This window comes from Enhydra lutris, unplaced genomic scaffold (genome assembly GCF_002288905.1).
Source record: "Enhydra lutris kenyoni isolate GAN:26980312 unplaced genomic scaffold, ASM228890v2 scaffoldscaffold13, whole genome shotgun sequence".
Classification (NCBI taxonomy): domain Eukaryota; kingdom Metazoa; phylum Chordata; class Mammalia; order Carnivora; family Mustelidae; genus Enhydra; species Enhydra lutris.
Window position 1 is genome coordinate 39,569,314 of NW_019154097.1, and position 18,755 is coordinate 39,588,068.

Below are 18,755 nucleotides of genomic sequence, written 5' to 3' on the forward strand. Positions count from 1 at the left end.
TAGCTCTTCTGCGGGACTTCGTGGAGATGCCAATGCTGTAGCCCCACGCAGTGCTGAGTTGCTTCTCAGGAACCCCTAGCTCCTGCCAGCCCCGGGAACTCACTCTTGCTTACACAAGCGGGAGAAGCCCTTCCCCACACTTCGCCAGCCAGGGCCCACCGAGCAAGGCAGGAGTGCAGAAGCTGCGAGGAAGCACAGAGAAGGCTCCCCGCACACAGCTCTCCAGTGCGGAAAGCCGGGCGAGCCAGGCTGTGCACTCTGCCCTGCCTCCCCACACCACTCCTCTTTCTTTGAACTTCCCTCATCCCAAGGCTAGAAGGGGGGCCATTGACCTTCAGGGCACAACTTCCTCGCCCACGTGCTATGAAGAACCAACCACACTTGGAGGCGCAGGGGAGCTAAGGGGGCATGTTGCCTGCCTTCCCCCTTACCTCTCCTACACTCAGCACTTGCTCAGTAATAGCACTACTGCGTGCAACAGCACCCACCCTTCGGGGACAGGGCTCCAAGGACACTGGGGCTCTAGATAGACTGGGGGCAGGTTTCAACCTGGGGTGCCGTCCTCAGCTTCTGGGTCCCATGGTTGTCCACACTACCACTCTTTAACAGTGACTTACTCCTTTCCACTCTACTAAGCCGAGAAAACACACTGGATTTCAGCCTTCCAGAAGTCACACTTCCCTTTCTCAGGACTCTGGTCAAATCACTTTTCCAAAGGAAACGAAGCCTTCCTATGCTCATTACTTCTATACCAACAGGATCACTCAATTCTGAACTATAGAATGAAGCAGGATAGGACAAAACATGCAACCTAAAAATAACATTAAAAGAAAACCCACCCCCAGGGTGCTTGGCTGGCTCAGTCAGAAAAGCATGAGACTCTTGATCTCCGGGTCCTGAGTTCAATCCCCATGTTGGCTGTAGAGATTACATAAATAAACTTTAATAAAAATAAAAAATAAAATAAACACTCTGGCAATGTTCACCTTCTATCTGATTTTGACACAAATATGCCAGTCCTCGGTAGAAAGCTATGTTGCAGCCGTGGCACAAACCAGACCAGTCTCCAACACAAGTATCTCAGTGGCTCAGGCCGTTCAGCATCCACTCCAGGCAGAGGGTCACAAAGCTGTTTCACTGAAGTAAGGGTCTGCAAACCTGTGCTGTAAAGGGCCAGACAACAAATGTCTCTGCTAGCGGTTCTCATCAGGGACAGTTTTGAATCCCAGACTTGTTAATGTATGCAGATCCTTCTTGCCACGAGTGAGGGGGGCTCCTGGCATCTACTGAGTAGAGGTGAGACGCTACAATGCTCAGAACAGCACCCCCACCCCGCCCCAATGAAAGAATGATCTGACCCAAAAGGCCAAGAGTGCCAACTGCTAGCCACATTCATTTTCTGTCACATGTTGTTTTTATAACCCTTTGAAAATGTAGAAATCACTCTCAGCTAATGTACTCCCAGTACAAAAAGAGGCCTCAGGCCAGTCTGACCTCTGCTGCACAGTAAGGCCTACGAGGACCACACACTGGCAGGAACACAAGGCTCTGATGTCACACAAACTACTCAGCAGGTCCTCCACACAGTCCTACCCTATGTTGTCTTCACCCTGGTCACCCGGCCAGGAAGACAAACTTCTCCGAGGGAACGCCCCCATCCACCAATGAAGCCCTAGTGCATTCCAGTCTCCCACAGTCAGCTTTGTAACCAGCTACGTGACACAGGGGGGCGCATCTCAACACTCATGTGATTTCACCCTCAAGAGTTCAGGCAATCACTGCCCATCTCAGCAAAACATTCTTATTTTATTTTTATCTCAGCAAACGTTCTCATTTGGCACTTGACTGGCATTAAAGACCCCAGGCCAACAAACGTGGGCCAAGACCATTTCCAGGTCTCAGTGCCTATGAGCGTTAATGATGCTCCTCTCCTCCGTCCCTTAGGAAGGCCTAAATCTGTCCCAGGTGTGCTAACAGTGCTGGCCACAAGGTGGTGGAAAAGTTGCGATCAGCTGGGACAGGAAGCCAAGTGGTGCTTTATAAGCAAAGTTCTCTCAGGCGACAGTTCTCCAAATACAGGGTCCCAATCATGCTTACTCAACGTACTTCTGTCTGCCTGGAATAAAGACAGGGCCATCCTCCCCCAGTAGCTCAGGGGAGGGGATGCAAGCTCATTTACGCTTTTCAGAGCTCAAGCATCTAAGTAAGTCTTGTCGGATGGACAGGGCAGTGAGCTCTTAAGTGAGTGCTGCGGGGCAGAGGAGACCGTGAGTCAGGCTTTGCAGCCTTTGCACAGGGAGTCCTTCCCCAAGATCCATGAGAATACTCAGAGCCCATCAGAACATCTTACATATATGCAGTTTCCAACTGTCAGAGGAATTCTGCACTGTCTGGCCTGGGTCCTTCTCGGCATCTCAATTCAAAGATTCGCTGTTCAAAGCATGAAATAACGAGAAATACATTTTAAGGACTAAGGCTGCTCTTTCCAGCCCCGCTGAGGGGGCCGTATTAGACATGGTTGGTACAGAGAAAACTGGGCACTGGCCAGGACGGGAGCTGGCTTTGCTTTCAGACCCAGACTTCTCCTTTGGTGCGATGGAGGTAGGACCTCAGCCTGGGGTCCAGCATCCTAGCCATGCAGAGTCCCCTCTCCGGCCTTTCTGCGAGGCTAGTTGACCCGACAGGCGCGGATCATGAGCAGCTGCAGGAGAATGAAGACTGGAGACGTGATCAAGCCGAACCAGAGCTCCCGAGTCTGCTCCACCAGCTTCTGGCACAGTAACATCTCGAAGACAAACTTGAGGCTAAGAACCGTGAGGACCCAGAAGAGGCGGAGCACGGCCAACCGCTTCTCTCCATCCTGGAAGAGGCGCACCGACACGATGGTGGTGAAGTAGGTGCTGAGCCCATCGGCAGCAAAGAAGGGCACAAACACGTTCCACCAGGAGAGGCCGGGAGCCAGGCCGTCCACACGCAGTGCCAGCAGCACGGAGAACACCAGCAGGGCCAGCAGGTGCACGAAGATCTCGAAGGTGGCGAAGCCCAGCCACTGCACCAGCTCCCGGAGCGAGAAGAGCATCGCGCCGGCTGAGCGCGGGCCCGGGCCCGGGCGAGCGTCCCACCGGCGGGGCTGCTCCTCCTCTCCCCGCGGGCCTCACCGGCGCCTGCCGCCGTCGCTGCTGCGGCGAGCGGCGGACAGCGAGCGGCTCCGGCTGTCCCGGCCCTCGGCCCTGGCGTGACGCCACTACCCTAGCCCCAGCTCGGGACCCAGTACCGGCCGCTAGCGGACGCCCGCCTCTCCCGGACGCCATGCCCTGCGGGGCGCGGTCTGAGGGCGTCACTTCCGGCCATCGCGGGAAGTCGGAAGTCCAAGCGGTCCCGGCCGCCCAGGCCTGCGGAGTGTTAGGAGGCGCGGTACCAGGGTGCGGGTGTCCCCCGGCCGCCCGGATGCCGAGCCCGGGGCTTCTGGTGCTCTTCGGCAGCCAGACAGGCACAGCTCAGGATGTGTCGGAGAGGCTGGGCCGCGAGGCTCGGCGCCGGCGGCTCGAGTGCCGGGTGCAGGCCCTGGACTCTTACTCAGTGGTGAGGGCGCCCTAGGGTCTCGGCGGGGAGACCGAGCTGCCTGGGGCGCCAGCGCCACGTCCGAGCCCTCGACCGCAGGGCGCCGCATCTTGTCCGGCAGCGGGCCCTTCGTTTGTGGCGGGAAGACTTGGGGACAGTGGCTTGGCTTAGCACCTGGAGGGAGGAGCGGGCGAGGTGGGAGGGGGGACCCTGCAAGGGAGGAGGCCGGCCGGCCGCTCGCGGGTGCTCACCGAGACCTTCGGTCCCGCCGCCCCGAGGGAAGCGGGGGATGCCTAGTCATTGCAGCGCGAGGTCTTACACGTGTGTCTTTCCGTTGAGGTGAATCTGATTAGGGAGCCCCTGGTGATATTTGTTTGTGCGACTGCAGGCCAAGGGGACCCTCCCGACAACATGAAGGTAAGGCTGACCCGAAGGCTCTGCCCAGGCGCTCAGGTCACTGCGCGGACCCTCGCTCCGTTGTCTCTGGCCGGGAGTCCCGGAAGCACAGGAAAGCTTCCCTTCCTGTACCTGCTGCCCATTGGCTATGGATTTGGAAGGGTCTCTTCGGATGGAGCTGGGGGCTCTGGCTGTCCTCGCTAATAAACGCTTCACAGGCCACCGAATAGCCTTGATCTCCATTTTAACCCTTAATAGTTTCTCCAGGGCTGTCTGTGGATCGGGTCTGGGTCTCTGTGTGTATTTCAAAACCGTTAGACCTTCCCAGAACATTCTTCTATTCTTTGAACATCTTTTGAGCACACCTTCTACTCCAAGCATGATCCAGCGCTGGGAATCCGGCCGCGAACCTATTTCTGCCCTCAGGGAGCTCACCGTGTGGCAAAAGCAACCACCTTCACAGGCAGTCACGATGCTAGGAGACGCCTGTTGCCAGGGAAAGTACCAGATGTCAGGGGCATTAGTAGAAGCTGTGCAGCCCAACCTAGGGACTCAGGGAGAGCTTTCTGGAAGAAAGGCGTGTAGGCTAAGTCCTGAGGATAAGTGGGGGCTGGCCAGGGAAGAAGGAACAGCCTGTGCAGCAGAGAAAAGACCAGCTCTGGGAAGAGTAGAAAGCAGTTCTGTGGGACAGAGGCAAGGAGAGCATCGGGGTGGGAGGGGAGAAGAGAGGCAGGAGGCCGGAACTGATCCCAGGGAGCCCGGCAGCCACAGTAAGGTGGACGGACTCGATGTGAAACGCCGTGCAATCCACTGGGGACAAGGTCACATTTGCACTCCAGCAGAACTGCCACTTGTCAATAGGGAGGGCGGGCTGTGGAGCAGGAACAGTTCCAGAGGACACACGGTACAGGCAGGACTGGCGGCCTGGACCAGGAGGGCGGTAGATAGTAGAGAAGAAGAGGGGCGCTCCAGAGATGTCAGGGTGGAACCAAGGGGACATGGACTCAAACGGGGACTGGGGCTCGGGGGCCGGAATGGACGGTAGTTCCAGGCACAGAGACAGAGACCAGGGAGGTCAAGGGCTGGGTGTCGTTCAAGTGGGGATGCAAGGTCAAGGGGCAGCTCTGGCAAGGATCCTGGGTGAGGCTTGAGAAAGGAGGCTCCTCCCTCTCTCCAGAGACAGGTAGCCCTGAACACCAAGGGCATGAGAGGTGGAGGAAAGCCTGAGAGGGCAGGAAAAGTGGCCCCAACAGCAAACAGAGGGAGTGTACCAAATCCAAGGTCAAGGGCACAGAGGTGACTCCTGAGAGGAAGGTTTCCAGCTCTCAGAGCTGCACAGAAGTAAAGTAAGATAAGGCCTGAGCAGCACTGGCGGGGTTTATCAGCAAAGGGACTGCTGGTGACTTTGGGGAGACCAGTCTCAGGGACCCACAGGGAGAGAAGTGGGTCATGGGGCCAGCAGCTAAGTGAGTGGAGAGGACCTTAGGAATGTCTTTACATTAAATGAAAAGGGCGCCTGGGTGGCTCAGTCAGTTAAGCTTCTGCCTCTGGCTCAGGTCATGATCCCAGGGTGCTGGGGTCAAGCTTCTCCCTCATGCCTCTCCGCCCCCAGCTTGTGCTCCCTTGCTTGCTTCCTCTCTCTCAAATAAATACATCTTTTCTTTTTAAAGATTTTATTTATGTATTTGACAGAGAGAGGAGACACAGCCAGAGAGGGAGCACAAGCAGGGGGAGTGGGAGAGGGAGAAGCAGGCTCCCCGCTGAGCAGGGAGCCTGACGTGGGACTTGATCCCAAGACCCTGGGATCATGACCTGAGCCGAAGGCAGACGCTTAACAATTGAGCCACCCGGGCATCCCTAAATAAATAAAAACAAAAAAAACAAAACAAAACAAAAAAAAGATGAGAGAGACCTGCTAAATGCTGGGGGTGGAAAAATAAAAAAACAAGCAAAAAAAAAAAAATGCTGGGGGTGGGGCAACGGGGAGAAAGAGGCTTAAGATTGAAGAGCAGGGTCCCGGCAGGGGTGGTATGGGAGAGTACGGGACACCTGGCGCCGTGACTCCGACACAGGAGCAGCCTCCTCGGACAGGAAGAGGAACAGGGGAGAAGCCAGATCTGAGGGGACCGGAAGCAGGAGATGAAGGGTGGATGCCGAAGGCACGAGGCACGGGAGGGAAGGGGAGAAGAAGACATCTGGGAGGTCAGCTGGGCTGGGGTGCAGACCGGGTATCAGATGCCAACAGCATGAAGGAGGCGATGGCCGTCCCTGGATGTGGTGGACACATTCGGCGGCAGGCACAGACCCCACCATGGAGACGGTCAGGACAGAGCCCTCCCCAGCCGAAGCAGGGCCCGGAGGCTCCTCGGAGAGGCTGCAGACTGAGGTCCCGGGGACACGGAGGAGGGGGCTGGTCCCTGCTGGAGACCCGGCTCAGTGACCAGCTGTGTACTGAACAGGAAGGCTCTGGCTGCCTTGCCTTGGTCTTCAGAGCCCTGAGGTCAGGCATGCACTCCCAGGCAGTGGACAGGCGGAGCCCTCTGTCAGGAAAGGGAGTCACCACAGTGGGAAACCTAGCAGGGTCCTGGCCGGGAACCCACAGTGGGTGACAGGCCTGAGCTCACGATTTCCCGTCAGTTTCTTAAGTACAAGGAGACCGGGAGGAACCGCCATGCCCTTGAGAAATGACGCCGTGGAAAGAGACTGAAGCGCTTCGAGGGACATAAGCGGGAGGAGCAGAGGCGGGGGAGACCCTCCAGAGCCCGCACCCCCGGAACAAGAGCGCGTGAAACAGGACAAGCCTGGAAACGGAGGAAACACTCCAGAAAACTTGAAAAGATTAGAGAGTAGAGTTGAGATCTTCTGGAGAGTTTAACAAACAGTGAGCTAGGACACGAAGCAAATCAAAACCCTAAGGTCATCCGAGTAACCTCAGAAGGTGAACCATAGGGTGGGAAGAAACTGACCGAAGAGAGTCACAATGTCCCAGAATGAGTGCCTGCGAGAGAAGGGCACCTGGGAAAGGCCTGCCTGGAAGGAAAGGCTCCCGCCGAGGCACATCGTGGTGGGTTGCAGCCCTTGGGCACAGACAGCAGGACACGGGAGGACACTGGCTTCTCGGCCCCCATGGCTCGGCTGGACCAGCTTGGAGCAGGGGCTCGGGCTCTTTGGAAAGAGGGTTTCCCGTGGAAGCACAAACCTGCGGGTCCCTGTGGAGGGAGGGCGTGGACGTGCTCAGATGCAGAGCTGCGAGAAGTGTACCTTCGCTGGGCCTCTTTTCAGGGAGCACCTAAAGGGCTTCAGGAAACCGGTCTCTAAGGAGGTGTGCGCTGGAGAGATCCCAGAAGGCAGAGCGGGCACAGTCCCCAGTGCAGCGGGCAGAACCAGGACAGGGCCGGAGTCCCTCTACCTCAGAGGGCTTCTGTTTCTGGAGATAAGCAGCAGAAGGGAGGTGGAGTGCCCTGACATCTTGGAACGCACACAAGCAGGTGTCCCCAGGGCTCTGGTCTCCATGGCTGAAGGTGACGGGACTCCGTCACCATGTTGGGCAAGTATGCCTGGAGGCTGGGACAGAGTGTGGCCCAGGACATGCTCCCATGAGGACCCCAGGCAGGAAGGAGAGGCACTGGGCTCTGACCTTGGGGGTCTGGGTGTAAGGCTGCTGGGATGGGCAGATGCATGGAGATGAGGGTGCCCAGGGATGGAGACAGCTCTGGGTCCTTGGCCAGCACAGCGAGTTAGGTGGGGAGCCATCGGGGTGGCAGTGAGTGTGAAGCACACTGATGGGGGCTCGGGGCCAGGAGCAGACTCCAAAGGAGAGAAACTTCCCCTTCCACTGACCACTGACGGGCTGCAGGGCCTGACATCTCGGTCCAGAGGGGTGCCTGTGGCGGCCTGAGCTTCAGAGCTGGGGGTGGAGGGGCGTCCAGGACACAGGACTGTAGTGTGAAGGAGTAAGCCACCCGCGGGGGAGACCCAAGCAGAGGCGGGTGCTTCCCCCACCTGGGGAGAGCGGTGGGAAAAAGCTGTGGCCTTCCTGGGGTGGACCTCAGGAGCCTTTTCCCCAGGGGCCCTCTGCCCTGATGGGGCGGAGCTCCACGTTCTGGTGGTGGCTCTGGGGCAGCTCACTTGCTGTTTTTTTGTTTATCTTTTTTTTTTAAGATTTTATTTATTTATTTGACAGAGATCACAAGCAGGCAGAGAGGCAGGCAGAGAGAGGGGGAAGCAGGCTCCCCGCTGAGCAGAGAGCCCGATGCGGGGCTCGATCCCAGGACCCTGGAATCATGACCTGAGCCGAAGACAGAGGCTTTAACCCACTGAGCTACCCAGGCGCCCCCTATCGTTTTTTTTTTAAAGATTTATTTATTTGAGAGAGGGAGGGGAGAGGCAGAGGGAGTGAATCTCATGTAGTCCTCAGTGTGGTGCCCAGCCTGGGGCTCTATCTCAGGACCAAGACTGGAGATGAAACCAAGCCCCCTGGGGCAACTTTCTTTTGTGCGATTTTTCTGCTTTTTCCCAATTCCCCCCCCCCACTCCCATCGCAATAGAATAAAAAAGTGGTGTTGTTTTAATAACAAAGGTCTAGAGGAACAGGGTGGCTCCAAGAGGCGGCCTCCCTACCTGGCCCTGGGACCCCGTTGCTCAGAGCAGGGCCTCTACCCTCTAACTTGTTGGCTTCTGGCTGCAGAATTTTTGGAGGTTCATATTCCGGAAGAATCTGCCACCGACCTCCCTCTGTCAGACAGACTTTGCTGTCCTGGGCCTCGGGGACTCCTCGTATGCCAAGTAAGTAGGGGCAAGAGGGCCACTGGCCTGTAGGGACTGTCCTCCAGGTCGAGCACAAAGTGTCCCAGTACCGGGACTGATGACTCAGCCCCCAGGGCTCCCGCTGGACCTCGGGCGGGGACCAGGCTGTCTGTCCTGCTTCCGCAGTGACCACCGGGGAGCATCTGGGTTTTGAAGGGTGCTCGGGGCGCAGACTGGAAGCTGGCAGGCAGCAAAGGGGGGTCTTCTGGGGCAGGGGGTGATGTCTGGACCTGCGTAGCATCCTAGGTTGATATGGGACCCAGGGCAGCAAAGGCCCACTGACTCCCCACTCTTAGAAAAACACGTAGTCAGGAGATACGTGGACTTACAAAGAGCACAGAGAGCAGTGGGAACAAGCGAGGGGCACAAAAGACCCCCCAGCCCCTGGGAGCCACTCAGTAGCACTACTTCCCTGGGTACGGTGTGGCCTCCTTGGCCTTTTTCCCTCTCGGGTTTTCCGGACACCCACGTCCTAAGCAGAGAGTACTACTGCTTTCCTTCTCAGGGCAGCGCCGAGGGCTTTGCGAGTTGGCAGGTCGCTGAGACGTGGGCACCCCTAGCTGTGCGGCGCAGGGGCTGAGGGAGGGCCGGCTGGGTGCCGGCTCTGGGTGCCAGGTGCGGGGTGCCGGCTGCCACAGCCTGCAAAGCCAGACGCAGCCGCTGCAGGGCTGGGAGGGCTCAGGCGAGGAGGACGGGAAGCAGTGGCAGCATGACAGTCCTCTGCTGGGTGGGGGACGGGAAGCTGCGGCAGCATGACAGTCCTCTGCTGGGTGGGGGTCTTGTTCCGTGCCTCACGCAGACACTTGTGCACGGTGGCAAACACAGGCTGAAGGGTGGGTGGGGTGGGGAGCCCCTCCTGCCGATAGCCTTCCCCAGCCCATGAGGCCCCATGGGCTCATTTGGGGCTGCTTCCCCTTCACTGCCCTGCGGCCTGGGCTGGGTGTGCCCAAGCCTCCCTCCCTCTCCAAAGGTTCAATTTTGTGGCCAAGAAGTTACACCGGCGGCTGCTGCAGCTCGGGGGCCGCGCCCTCCTGCCCGTGTGCCTGGGCAATGACCAGCACGAGCTGGGGTGAGTGGGGTGGGGGGCGCTTTCCTGCAGGCCCAGCCATGAGCAGGAGTCCCCGGGCTAGCACGCACATGCTCTCTCTCCAGGCCTGATGCTGCCATCGACCCCTGGCTGCACGATCTGTGGGAGAAGGTGCTGGCACTGTACCCCGTGCCCCTTGACCTTGGTGTGATCCCCGCCGGAGTCCCGTGAGTGTGGGCCGACAGGTGCAGCAGAGCAGCCTGGGCCCTGCCAACAGCCTGACCAGTGTGTACCCTCTCCACAGTTTGCCCCCCAAGTTCACCCTGCACTTCCTCCCGGAGGCCCCCAGGATATGCTCTGAGGAGCAGCATGGGGCCAGCACAGACCCTCCAGGTCCACCTTCAGAGCAGCAGCCCTTCCTGGCACCCATGGTCACCAACCAGAGAGTAACCGGCCCCTCGCACTTCCAGGATGTTCGGCTGATCGAGTTTGACATCACAGGCTCGGGGCTCAGGTGAGGGGCCTGAGACACCAGATGGGCGGTGGCCAAGGGCCGGGGCTGGGGGGCTGGGGGTGCGGGTCAGGCAGAGGGAGACACTTGCCCCCAAGGACCCCTCTGCCAGCACCCTCCCTGTATCCCCGGTGCCCTGCGTACCCCGGCCCACTCTCCCAGAGGCTTTCCCACACAGCTTTGCAGCCGGCGACGTGGTACTGATCCTGCCCGAGAACCCGGCCAGCCACACCCAGCAGTTCTGCCAGGTGCTGGGCCTGGACCCAGACCAGACCTTCACCCTGCTGCCTCAGGAGCCAGGTAAGTGCGGGGGCCAGTGGGGGCCCAGCTGTGGGCACGTGCTCTCCCTACCCTGCTGGGGTCCGCTGGCCCGCTCAGCCCTCCCCCTGCCCTCCCGCTGCAGGTGTGCCCTGCCCCGCACGGCTGCCCCAGCCCTGCTCCGTGAGGCACCTTGTGTCACACTACCTGGACATTGCCAGTGTGCCCCGCCGTTCCTTCTTCGAGCTCCTGGCTTGTCTCTCTCCCCACGAGCTGGAGCGGGAGAAGCTGCTGTACTTCAGCTCCCCCCAGGGTCAGGAGGAGCTGTACGCCTACTGCATCCGGCCTCGCAGGACCATCCTGGAGGTGTGAGCAGCTGTGGGCAGGTGGGCGGGCCCAGGGCTCCGAGCCACAACCTCGAGGCCCTTGCCGGCCGTGCCCACCCGAGGCCATGTCTGCCCAGGTGCTGTGCGACTTCCCGCACACGGCGGGAGCCATCCCCGCAGACTACCTGCTGGACCTCATCCCCCCGATCCGCCCGCGGGCCTTCTCTATCGCCTCCTCTCTGCTGGTGAGGGCCCATGGGGCAGGGCCCAGAGCTGGCCTCAGGGATGCTGGGTAGGCCACAGGCAGGTGTATTGGGGAGTGGGGGGCTCCCGTTCCTCCACGTCTACCCCACATCTGGGCCCAGCCCTCGGGGGAGTGGGTAGAGCTTGAAGCCAGGGCGGACGGAGGCCAGGAGAGCCCGGTGGAGCCGGGCAGCCACCGTCCCATCCCCCAGGCTCACCCGTCCAGGCTGCAGATCCTCGTGGCTGTGGTACAGTACCGGACACGCCTCAAGGAGCACCGCCGGGGCCTCTGCTCCTCGTGGCTGGCCTCGCTGGATCCCGGGCAAGGTGACCCCTGCTTTCTGGAGGGGCGCACAGAGGACTGGGCCTGGGGCCTCCGTTCTCCCCTGTCCAGCACGGCCAATCCCAGGCTAGGGCGCTGGTCCTTGGCACCCCTTCATGCCTCCTCTCTCCTGCGGTAGGACCTGTCCAGGTGCCGCTGTGGGTGCGGCCCGGGGGCCTGACCTTCCCAGAGACACCAGATACACCCGTAATCATGGTGGGCCCTGGCACTGGCGTGGCCCCTTTCCGCGCAGCTGTCCAGGAGCGCGTGGCCCAGGGCCGGAATGGTGAGCACACAGGATCTTGGGCAGGGCGGCGGCTGGGGCCTGCAGAGCCAAGCCTCGAGGCCACCCTGTGTTCCCCCAGGAAACTTTCTGTTCTTCGGCTGCCGCTCACGCCACCAGGACTTCTACTGGGGGGCTGAGTGGCTGGACCTAGAGAAGAGGGGCTGCCTGACGCTCTTCACAGCCTTCTCCCGGGAGCAGGTGGGTGTGCTTGGAGGGGCGGGGAGGGGGCCACGATGCAGTCTCACCCCCCACCCCCTGCCACATCCCTGTAGGAGCAGAAGGTGTATGTGCAACATCGGCTCCGGGAGCTCGGGCCGCTGGTGTGGGAGCTGCTGGACCGCCGGGGTGCCTACTTCTACTTGGCAGGGTGAGCCTGGGCCGCTGGGTGGGGATGGCGGCCAGCCCTTCCAGGGGGTCCCAGCCGCACTGAGCCCTCCTGGACTGTCCCTTCAGCAATGCCAAGTGCATGCCCGCAGATGTGTCGGAAGCACTGACGTCTGTCTTCCGGGAGGAGGGCGGGCTCTCCAGCCCTGATGCAGCTGCCTACCTGGCCAGGCTCCAGCGGACACTGCGTTTCCAGAGTGAGACTTGGGCCTGAGGAGCCATCTTGCTGGCCTGGGCTCCTCTAGCCACTGCCCTCTGGGAGGCCGCCATCCTCTCTGCCTCCCTCTCCCCCCCGCCCCGTCCCCTGCACCGCCTCGCTCTGGTCCACCCAGACCATCTGTCCTCAGCCCCGACACCACTGCCCATGCGGCACCCCACAATGTCCCCATCCAGGGTTCCGGGCTCCTGCCGGCCTTTTCCCACTGGCCCCAACATGGGTCCTGGTCAGGGTGGTCTGTGGACTGTGCCACCCTGCATAGGGATGGTGCCTCAGGAAGGAGCGGGCAGCCTGACAGGCATCGGGGCTCCCCAGACGACACAGGAACCTGGGGGCTGGGGAACCCCAGGGAGCCTTCTGAGGTGGTGCAGGGTCTCTGGGAGTGCCACATGCCACCCCCCTTTGCCCTAGGGGACAGTGGGCTCCCAGCTACCCTCTGCCACCAAGCACCTGGTGCCACCTCAGGGCCTCACAGGGCTCTGGCCAGGCTGGAAGTCAGTGAGGGTCAGAGCAGAGGGAGGAGGCCCCCAGCCAGTCAGACTTTCCCCGCCCCAGTCCTGGAAAGGCTCAGTAAAAATATCGTGGGCTCTGGTGGGCTGTTTCTGACATGCTCTTCCTTCTGACTGTCTTGGTACCTTGGTGAGGGGGGTGGCACTGGGGGCCCCCAGTGGGTCTGGATGGAGCAGCTCCTGTGACCTGGGGGCCCGCAGTGGGTCTGGGTGGGACGGCTGTCCATGGTGGGCACTGCGCACCATTGCTCTGCCATCTTTGCTCCAACACTTAGGGGTCTGATTCTGCTGTGATGCGCGCTGGCTGTTTGCCCACTTTGTACAGCTCTGCTCTCTTTCTGTCAAGCCCAGGGCAGCCTTAGGCAGCCCTGGAAGGAAGGGTGGGTACTGTCCATTCCCTCCCTGCCTGGGGCGTAGCAGTCCTGGCTGGGGGAGGGAAGGTGGGGGCGGGGCAGCCATGGTCCCCACCCCTGGGAGGGGCCTTCGGGATCCCCAGGGGAATTCCTGTAGGAGGAGTCAGGCTGGCTGGTCTACTTACAGACCTGCTCCCTGGAGTCTGTGTGTCTGTCCGTCAGCTGTGAACACAGGGGTGGGCGGTGGCCACGTCTGGGCCGGGGCAGATCCGGAGAAGATAGCACCCGTGGGCCCAAGAGCTGTCCTGTCCGGAGCCTGGGACAAGTGCTGGGGCCCAAGCGCCGGTGACTTTCCAGGGTGGGGCAAGGAGCCCAGCGCAGGGACTAGGCTGCGGCTGCTTTGAGGTCAGTGCCAGACCCTGCCCGTGTCCAGAGGCCCACGCTGACCTTCACAGCCCCAACCACCCTGGCTGCCACCCTGGGAACCCCACCCACCCATCCGGACTCCTGCCCCAGGGCCCCCATTCATGGCCCCTGTGACCTTAGCTTTGGACTCAGCGGTCTGCCTTCAGCCTCTCTCGGCTCTGAATGCCTAGCCCCCCCACGCCAAGTGTTGGCAGACGAAGAGTTGGACGGCAGGGTTCTTAGGAACCCCCGGGGTCCTGGGGCTCTAGACAGTGAGCCCCTGCTGGGGGCCAGAGCTGCAGCCTGCCCCTGGGCTGGGCAGTCAAAGGAGGAGGATGGCGAGGGGCAGGCGGGAGAGTCGGGGGAGGAGGAGTGCCCCATCTGCACAGAGTCCTACGGGCCCGGGGAGCACCGCCTGGCCCTGCTGAACTGTGGCCACGGCCTGTGCGTGGGCTGCCTGCACCAGTTGCTGGGCACAGCCCCCAGCGCCAGCCTGGGCCAGGTATGCTGCCCGCTGTGTCGCCAGAAGACGCCCATGCTTGAGTGGGAGATCTGCCAGCTGCAGGAGGAGCTGTTGCAGGCAGATGGGCCCCAGGGCCCCCCACCCCCTGCGCCCCCCGCTCCTCCCCCGCCCTGGGGCCCCGGGCCCTGGGCCTCCCTAGAGCACCGCTACCAGCTGCGCTTCCTGGCAGGGCCCGTGGGCGGCCAGGGCTGCCTGCCCTTCCTACCGTGCCCGCCCTGCCTGGGTGCACGGCTCTGGGCCTTGCGGGAACGAGGGCCTTGTCCCCGCCGCCTTGCTCTGTCGGGCCTGCTGGCCCTGGAGCTGCTGGGCCTGTTGCTGGTCTTCACGCCACTCATGCTGCTGGGGCTGCTCTTCATGCTGCTAGACCGTTCCGGCCGCTGAGCGGGGCCTCCCACGCCTGCGACCGGCTCCACTGGGGCCTCAGACGATCCTGGCTGCCGCCGGACCAGGAGACCCAGGCTGGCCCTGAGGCCTGATGACCGAACTGAACAGCCGAGACTGGCCTCCATCCAGACCCAGGTCTGGGGCCAGGCCACCCAGGAGCCAGAGACTTCCGACGACCCTGCCGCCTGCCGCGGACTACCGGTGCCCACGGGCAGTGCTGTAGGAGGCCTGTGGCCAGGCCCCATACCGACAGCACAGTCTTCACCGCTTCTCCCTGCCCCACCCGGCCCATCTGCAAGAGGGACACGGCGGACACGAAAGTGAACCCAGAAGGCTGGTAGTGAGCGGACTCCTTGGCAAGGGTGGGGCCCTGGGGGGGGGGCTGCGGGGCCCCCACCTTGTGTTCCAGATAAGAGCCAGTGTGTATCCCCTGAAGGGCAGGGCAGCAGAGGGGTGGGGTGCTTGCTGTGCCAGCTCAGGCCACAAACCGCTTCCTCGCTCACTGGGTCAGGACCCAAGGGGCTGGCGGGAGCCGCTGGGCGTCGGGCATGCATCCCTGAACGACTAGGCCTTGGGGCCAGACGGCACTGACTTGAGGCCCCTGAGTGCCCCGTAACCTCCTATCATTGAGCTTGGGGCCTTTATCTAAAGGACAGACACAATCAGCACGACCGCCCAGGGTCATGGGTGACGCGCTGAGTGCTCTGCCCAGCACGAGAAACGGCTCTCAGTACACAGCCCCTGCGACCGAGGCCTGGCCGCCGGGTTCTTACCGCCTCTATCCCTTCTTCAGCCCCCGCTGGTCTCCCCAGCCCTTCCCTCCTTCCCTCCCACCACAAAGCTTCCTTCCCAGAGTCAGGTAGTGGAGTACAGGATCGAGGGCCTGGGTCCTCCTACCCCACCACCGTCTTGGCCAGCTTCTGTCTTCACCCCACCTCAGAGAGCCGCCAAGGCCATTCCCACCCAACTTCAGAGGGTCTGGTGCATGCCAGGAGCCTGACGGACTGAGGTGCCCGCCATCCAGCTGCCCGCACGTCCAGGGCCAGTGCAGAAGACACAGCCACCCTGTGCCCTCACACAGGAGGCAGGCTGGCCCTGCACAGACATGTGGGACATTTGCACAGGCGCGTGCACACGCACACACACAACCCGGCCCGGCCCACACACACCTGGCCCAGCCTGGCCCCCGCAAGCAGAACAGGCTGACCCCAAGCGGCACTGGGCCTCCCTCTGGCGGCTCCAGGCGGGACCCTGTACGGGCCGTACCCTGGGCCCTGGCCGCAAGATCAGGCTTCAGGGAACGAGGTACAAACTTTGGCAAAGAGTTTTAATGGCAGAGCTGGCTGCGGCGACAATGCCACACAGGGAGGGGCCAGAAGCTGTGGTGGGCGAGGGGTCAACAGGCGACAGGGCGGGGCCGGATCCCTGGAGAAGCGGCGAGCACGGGCTGGAAGGCCAGGGCACGGGGGGCTCTGGCTACATGATGGAGCAGGCGGACAGTGGGTTCCGCACGTGGCAGGTGCACGCGGCCCCACAGTACTGCCGGAAGGTCTGGTAGCAGCTGCCCTCCGGCTCACCCCCCCACTGGCCCCCGGACGGGGCGGTCAGTGCCTCGGGTGGCAGGCGGCTCAGGATGGACGTGTTGACAGCGAGCGCGGCCAGGCCGTAGTCCGTGAAGAGCACAGTCTCGCGGCGGCAGGTGGGGCAGGAGATGAACTTGTACTTGGGACAGGACTCATAGAGGATCTGCAGACACTGCTCGCACACGGAGTGCAGGCAGGACAGCACTCGGGGTCGCCGCTGGGTGACGTTGTACGTGTGCCCGCAGGTGGGGCACTCCAGGGGCTCCCCCGAAGCTGGCGCCGCCGTGGCGGGGGGCCCCGAGGAGGCAGGCCCAGGCCGTATCACGTATTGATTCACGATTACCTCGTCCGCGGGCGCCACGCGGGGGAAGCCCAACTCCACACTGCCCTTGCGGGGCCGTCGTGGCAAGGGAGGGGTGCGGGGTGCCCCATCCAAGGCAGGCATGTCCCCCCCACAGGCCTGGTTGACGATGATCTCTGTGTCTGAGGGCCAGGCCCGTTTGGGGGCCAGAGCGGGGGTGGGCCGCGGTGCAGGTGGGAAGCAAGGGGCGGCCGCCTGCAGCTCGGGGAACTTCTCGGGGTGAACAATCTTCATGGCCTCCATCTTGAGGATGACATGGGGACCCTTCAGGCAGGACATGAGGAGGCCTGGCCAGCCACTGCCCACTTCGGGCCCAGGGTCAACCGGCATCCGGCTGTCTCCAGTCAGACTGGGTGTTCGGGTGGGTGGGGGTGTTGGGTGAGGCCGGGGGGGAGGAGAGGGAGCAGCATCCTGGTCCCGCCAGGCCTGGTAGGGACCCCGGCCGCCCCGAGGGCTCCTGGGGGCGGCCGGCGAGAGCTGGGGGGGCAGGGCCCCCCCCAGTGGCCACAGTGGCTTCTCGGGTCCAGCCCTAGGAGGAGGAGGAAGGGGTGGGGGAGGAGGAGGGAGGCGGGGGCAGGGGGGTATGGGAGGCTGCCCTGGGCTGCGGATCTGGCCCAGGGGCTCACCCAGGGTCTCTGGCTGCTGAGGCTGGCGAGGGGGCGTGGGGGGAGCTCCCCCTGCAGCCGAGGTCAGCAGTCCCTGAGCAGGGACATCCGGGCAGGCAGGGGCTAGGTGGGCCCCACGCCTCCAGGACAGGGCTCCCAGGGAAGGCAGCTAGCTGGAGCCCTGGCTGCGGGAGGCCCCAGGCCACGGGCTGCGCAGCGGCGGTAGCAGAGGAGAAGCCTGGCCCAGGCCCGAGCTGCAGGTGAAAGACAGCGTGAGGGCAGCGCCCGGGCCCACCCTCACCCTGCACAAAAGACAGGGCGCCCGACCTCTGACCCTGACCCTCGCTGGACTCGGGACCCAGCCCCCTCCCAGCCCCCGCCCTCAAGGCCCAACCCCTTTCCCGGTGGGAAGGGAAGGCGAGTCGCGCGACCCCGCGGCCGTCCCGCCCCGCCCGAGCTCACCTGCCCCAGCCTGGCGTCCCCGGGCCGCGCGCCGCCGCCGCAGAGGTTGGCTCAAAGGCAGGCCCGGATGCGACGCCCGCTCCTCGGCCGGCGGCTCCAGCGGCTCCGGCGGCGACCTCGGGCGATGGCGCGGCCGGCGGCTCCCAGGGGCGCGGGGCGCGGGGCTCCGGGCAGCGCGGCGCGGCGGCAGGTGCGTGCGGAGCGTGGCGCGCTCTGCGGCGGAGGCGCGGGGACCGCAGTGCGCGCGGCGCCCGCCCGCGCCCGCAGCGCCACCCCCCGTCTGGGGACCCGCGCGGGGTCCGCGGGGCGGGGCCAGTCGCTCAGCCGCCCCTCCATCGCCGCGGGCCTGGCGCCCGCTCCGGGGTTCCCGCCCCAGCGAGCCGCGTGTGGATCAGGACCCCCGCGTCGCCCTTTCCAGTATCCCCTCAGCCCGAGTCCTGTCTGGCGGACCCTGGGTCCTAGTCAAGTATCCCCTCCTCCAGTTCTAGAAGGGAAACCCTGTTTTTCGAAGCCTGGGGCCTCACAATGCCAGAGAGAGGAAGGCAAGAGGAGTGGAGAGGGGTCTCAGGAAAGCTGGTTCCCAGGGCCCCACCCGGAGACAGCCATGTGTCACCCCCCTGCAGCCCCCCGAGTCAGGGTCTCTGCTTGTCCTTCCACTCTGTCCCCAGTGCTCATGCCCCTGGCTCACAAGTGCACCCAGGTTGTGCTCAACGGGGACAGGGACGGCGTGACCGTGAACGAGGGTGAGCAAGATATCCGAGGAGTGGGTGGAGAGGCTGGACGGTAGTTGGGGGCGGGCTCCGAGGACTGGAATGCTGGACAGGCAGGTGGGGTGAGGGGTATGCAGAAGGTCAGAAGGACAACTGGACAGGCCAGTGGGGCAGCCCGCTGGGGACACGCACCCAAGGTGGGGTGGCCCTTTCTGGCATCCCATCAAGTCAGCACGTGCCCTGCTGTCACATACTTGTGCTATCTGGACCCCACCCAGCACGGAGGCCCCTTTCCTTTCCGCTTCCTCCTCAAGCCAGGCTCCCTAACTCCCTGGGGTGTAGCCTCTGCGGGAGCCCTCAGGTGAAAGACAAAGCAGAGAACATGGTGACAACCACCGGGCAGGGGACCACAGCTTGCCGGGGGGGGGGTCCACAGTGCCACCCCCTGACCTGCTCCAGCTACCACACGGCGTGCCAGCATTCCCGTGACCAGCACTGGGCCCTGTGCCTGACCCTGTACAGT

The 18,755-nt window shown here is 62.7% G+C and overlaps 4 protein-coding genes across 5 annotated transcripts; 2 read left to right on the forward strand and 2 right to left on the reverse strand.

Annotated features, from left to right (window-relative positions):
* Positions 1-974: 974 nt before the first annotated feature.
* Positions 975-3,297, reverse strand: LOC111146027 (transmembrane protein 203). The gene has a single exon (XM_022501397.1). The coding sequence runs from the start codon at positions 3,077-3,079 to the stop codon at positions 2,669-2,671; it is 411 nt and encodes a 136-aa protein (XP_022357105.1). The 5' UTR covers positions 3,080-3,297; the 3' UTR covers positions 975-2,668.
* Positions 3,298-3,367: 70 nt separating this feature from the next.
* Positions 3,368-12,943, forward strand: LOC111146015 (NADPH dependent diflavin oxidoreductase 1). Of its 2 annotated transcripts, none has more exons than XM_022501377.1 (14): positions 3,368-3,582; positions 3,901-3,978; positions 8,645-8,742; positions 9,734-9,832; positions 9,916-10,017; positions 10,095-10,304; positions 10,480-10,601; positions 10,705-10,925; positions 11,023-11,130; positions 11,341-11,455; positions 11,590-11,736; positions 11,816-11,934; positions 12,009-12,103; positions 12,190-12,943. In XM_022501377.1, exons 1-14 carry the CDS (start codon positions 3,448-3,450, stop codon positions 12,332-12,334), a joined length of 1,794 nt encoding a protein of 597 aa, XP_022357085.1. In that variant the 5' UTR covers positions 3,368-3,447; the 3' UTR covers positions 12,335-12,943. The 2 variants fall into 2 exon arrangements, with proteins under 2 accessions (XP_022357085.1, XP_022357086.1); XM_022501378.1 differs by having other exon boundaries at positions 11,362-11,455.
* On the forward strand, positions 12,554-14,783 carry LOC111145482 (RING finger protein 222-like). Its single transcript, XM_022500377.1, has 2 exons — positions 12,554-12,563; positions 13,811-14,783. Exons 1-2 carry the CDS (start codon positions 12,554-12,556, stop codon positions 14,506-14,508), a joined length of 708 nt encoding a protein of 235 aa, XP_022356085.1. The 3' UTR covers positions 14,509-14,783.
* A 1,037-nt stretch (positions 14,784-15,820) lies between these two features.
* Positions 15,821-16,948, reverse strand: LOC111146360 (ring finger protein 208). Its single transcript, XM_022501888.1, has one exon. The coding sequence runs from the start codon at positions 16,783-16,785 to the stop codon at positions 15,988-15,990; it is 798 nt and encodes a 265-aa protein (XP_022357596.1). The 5' UTR covers positions 16,786-16,948; the 3' UTR covers positions 15,821-15,987.
* Positions 16,949-18,755: the final 1,807 nt, after the last annotated feature.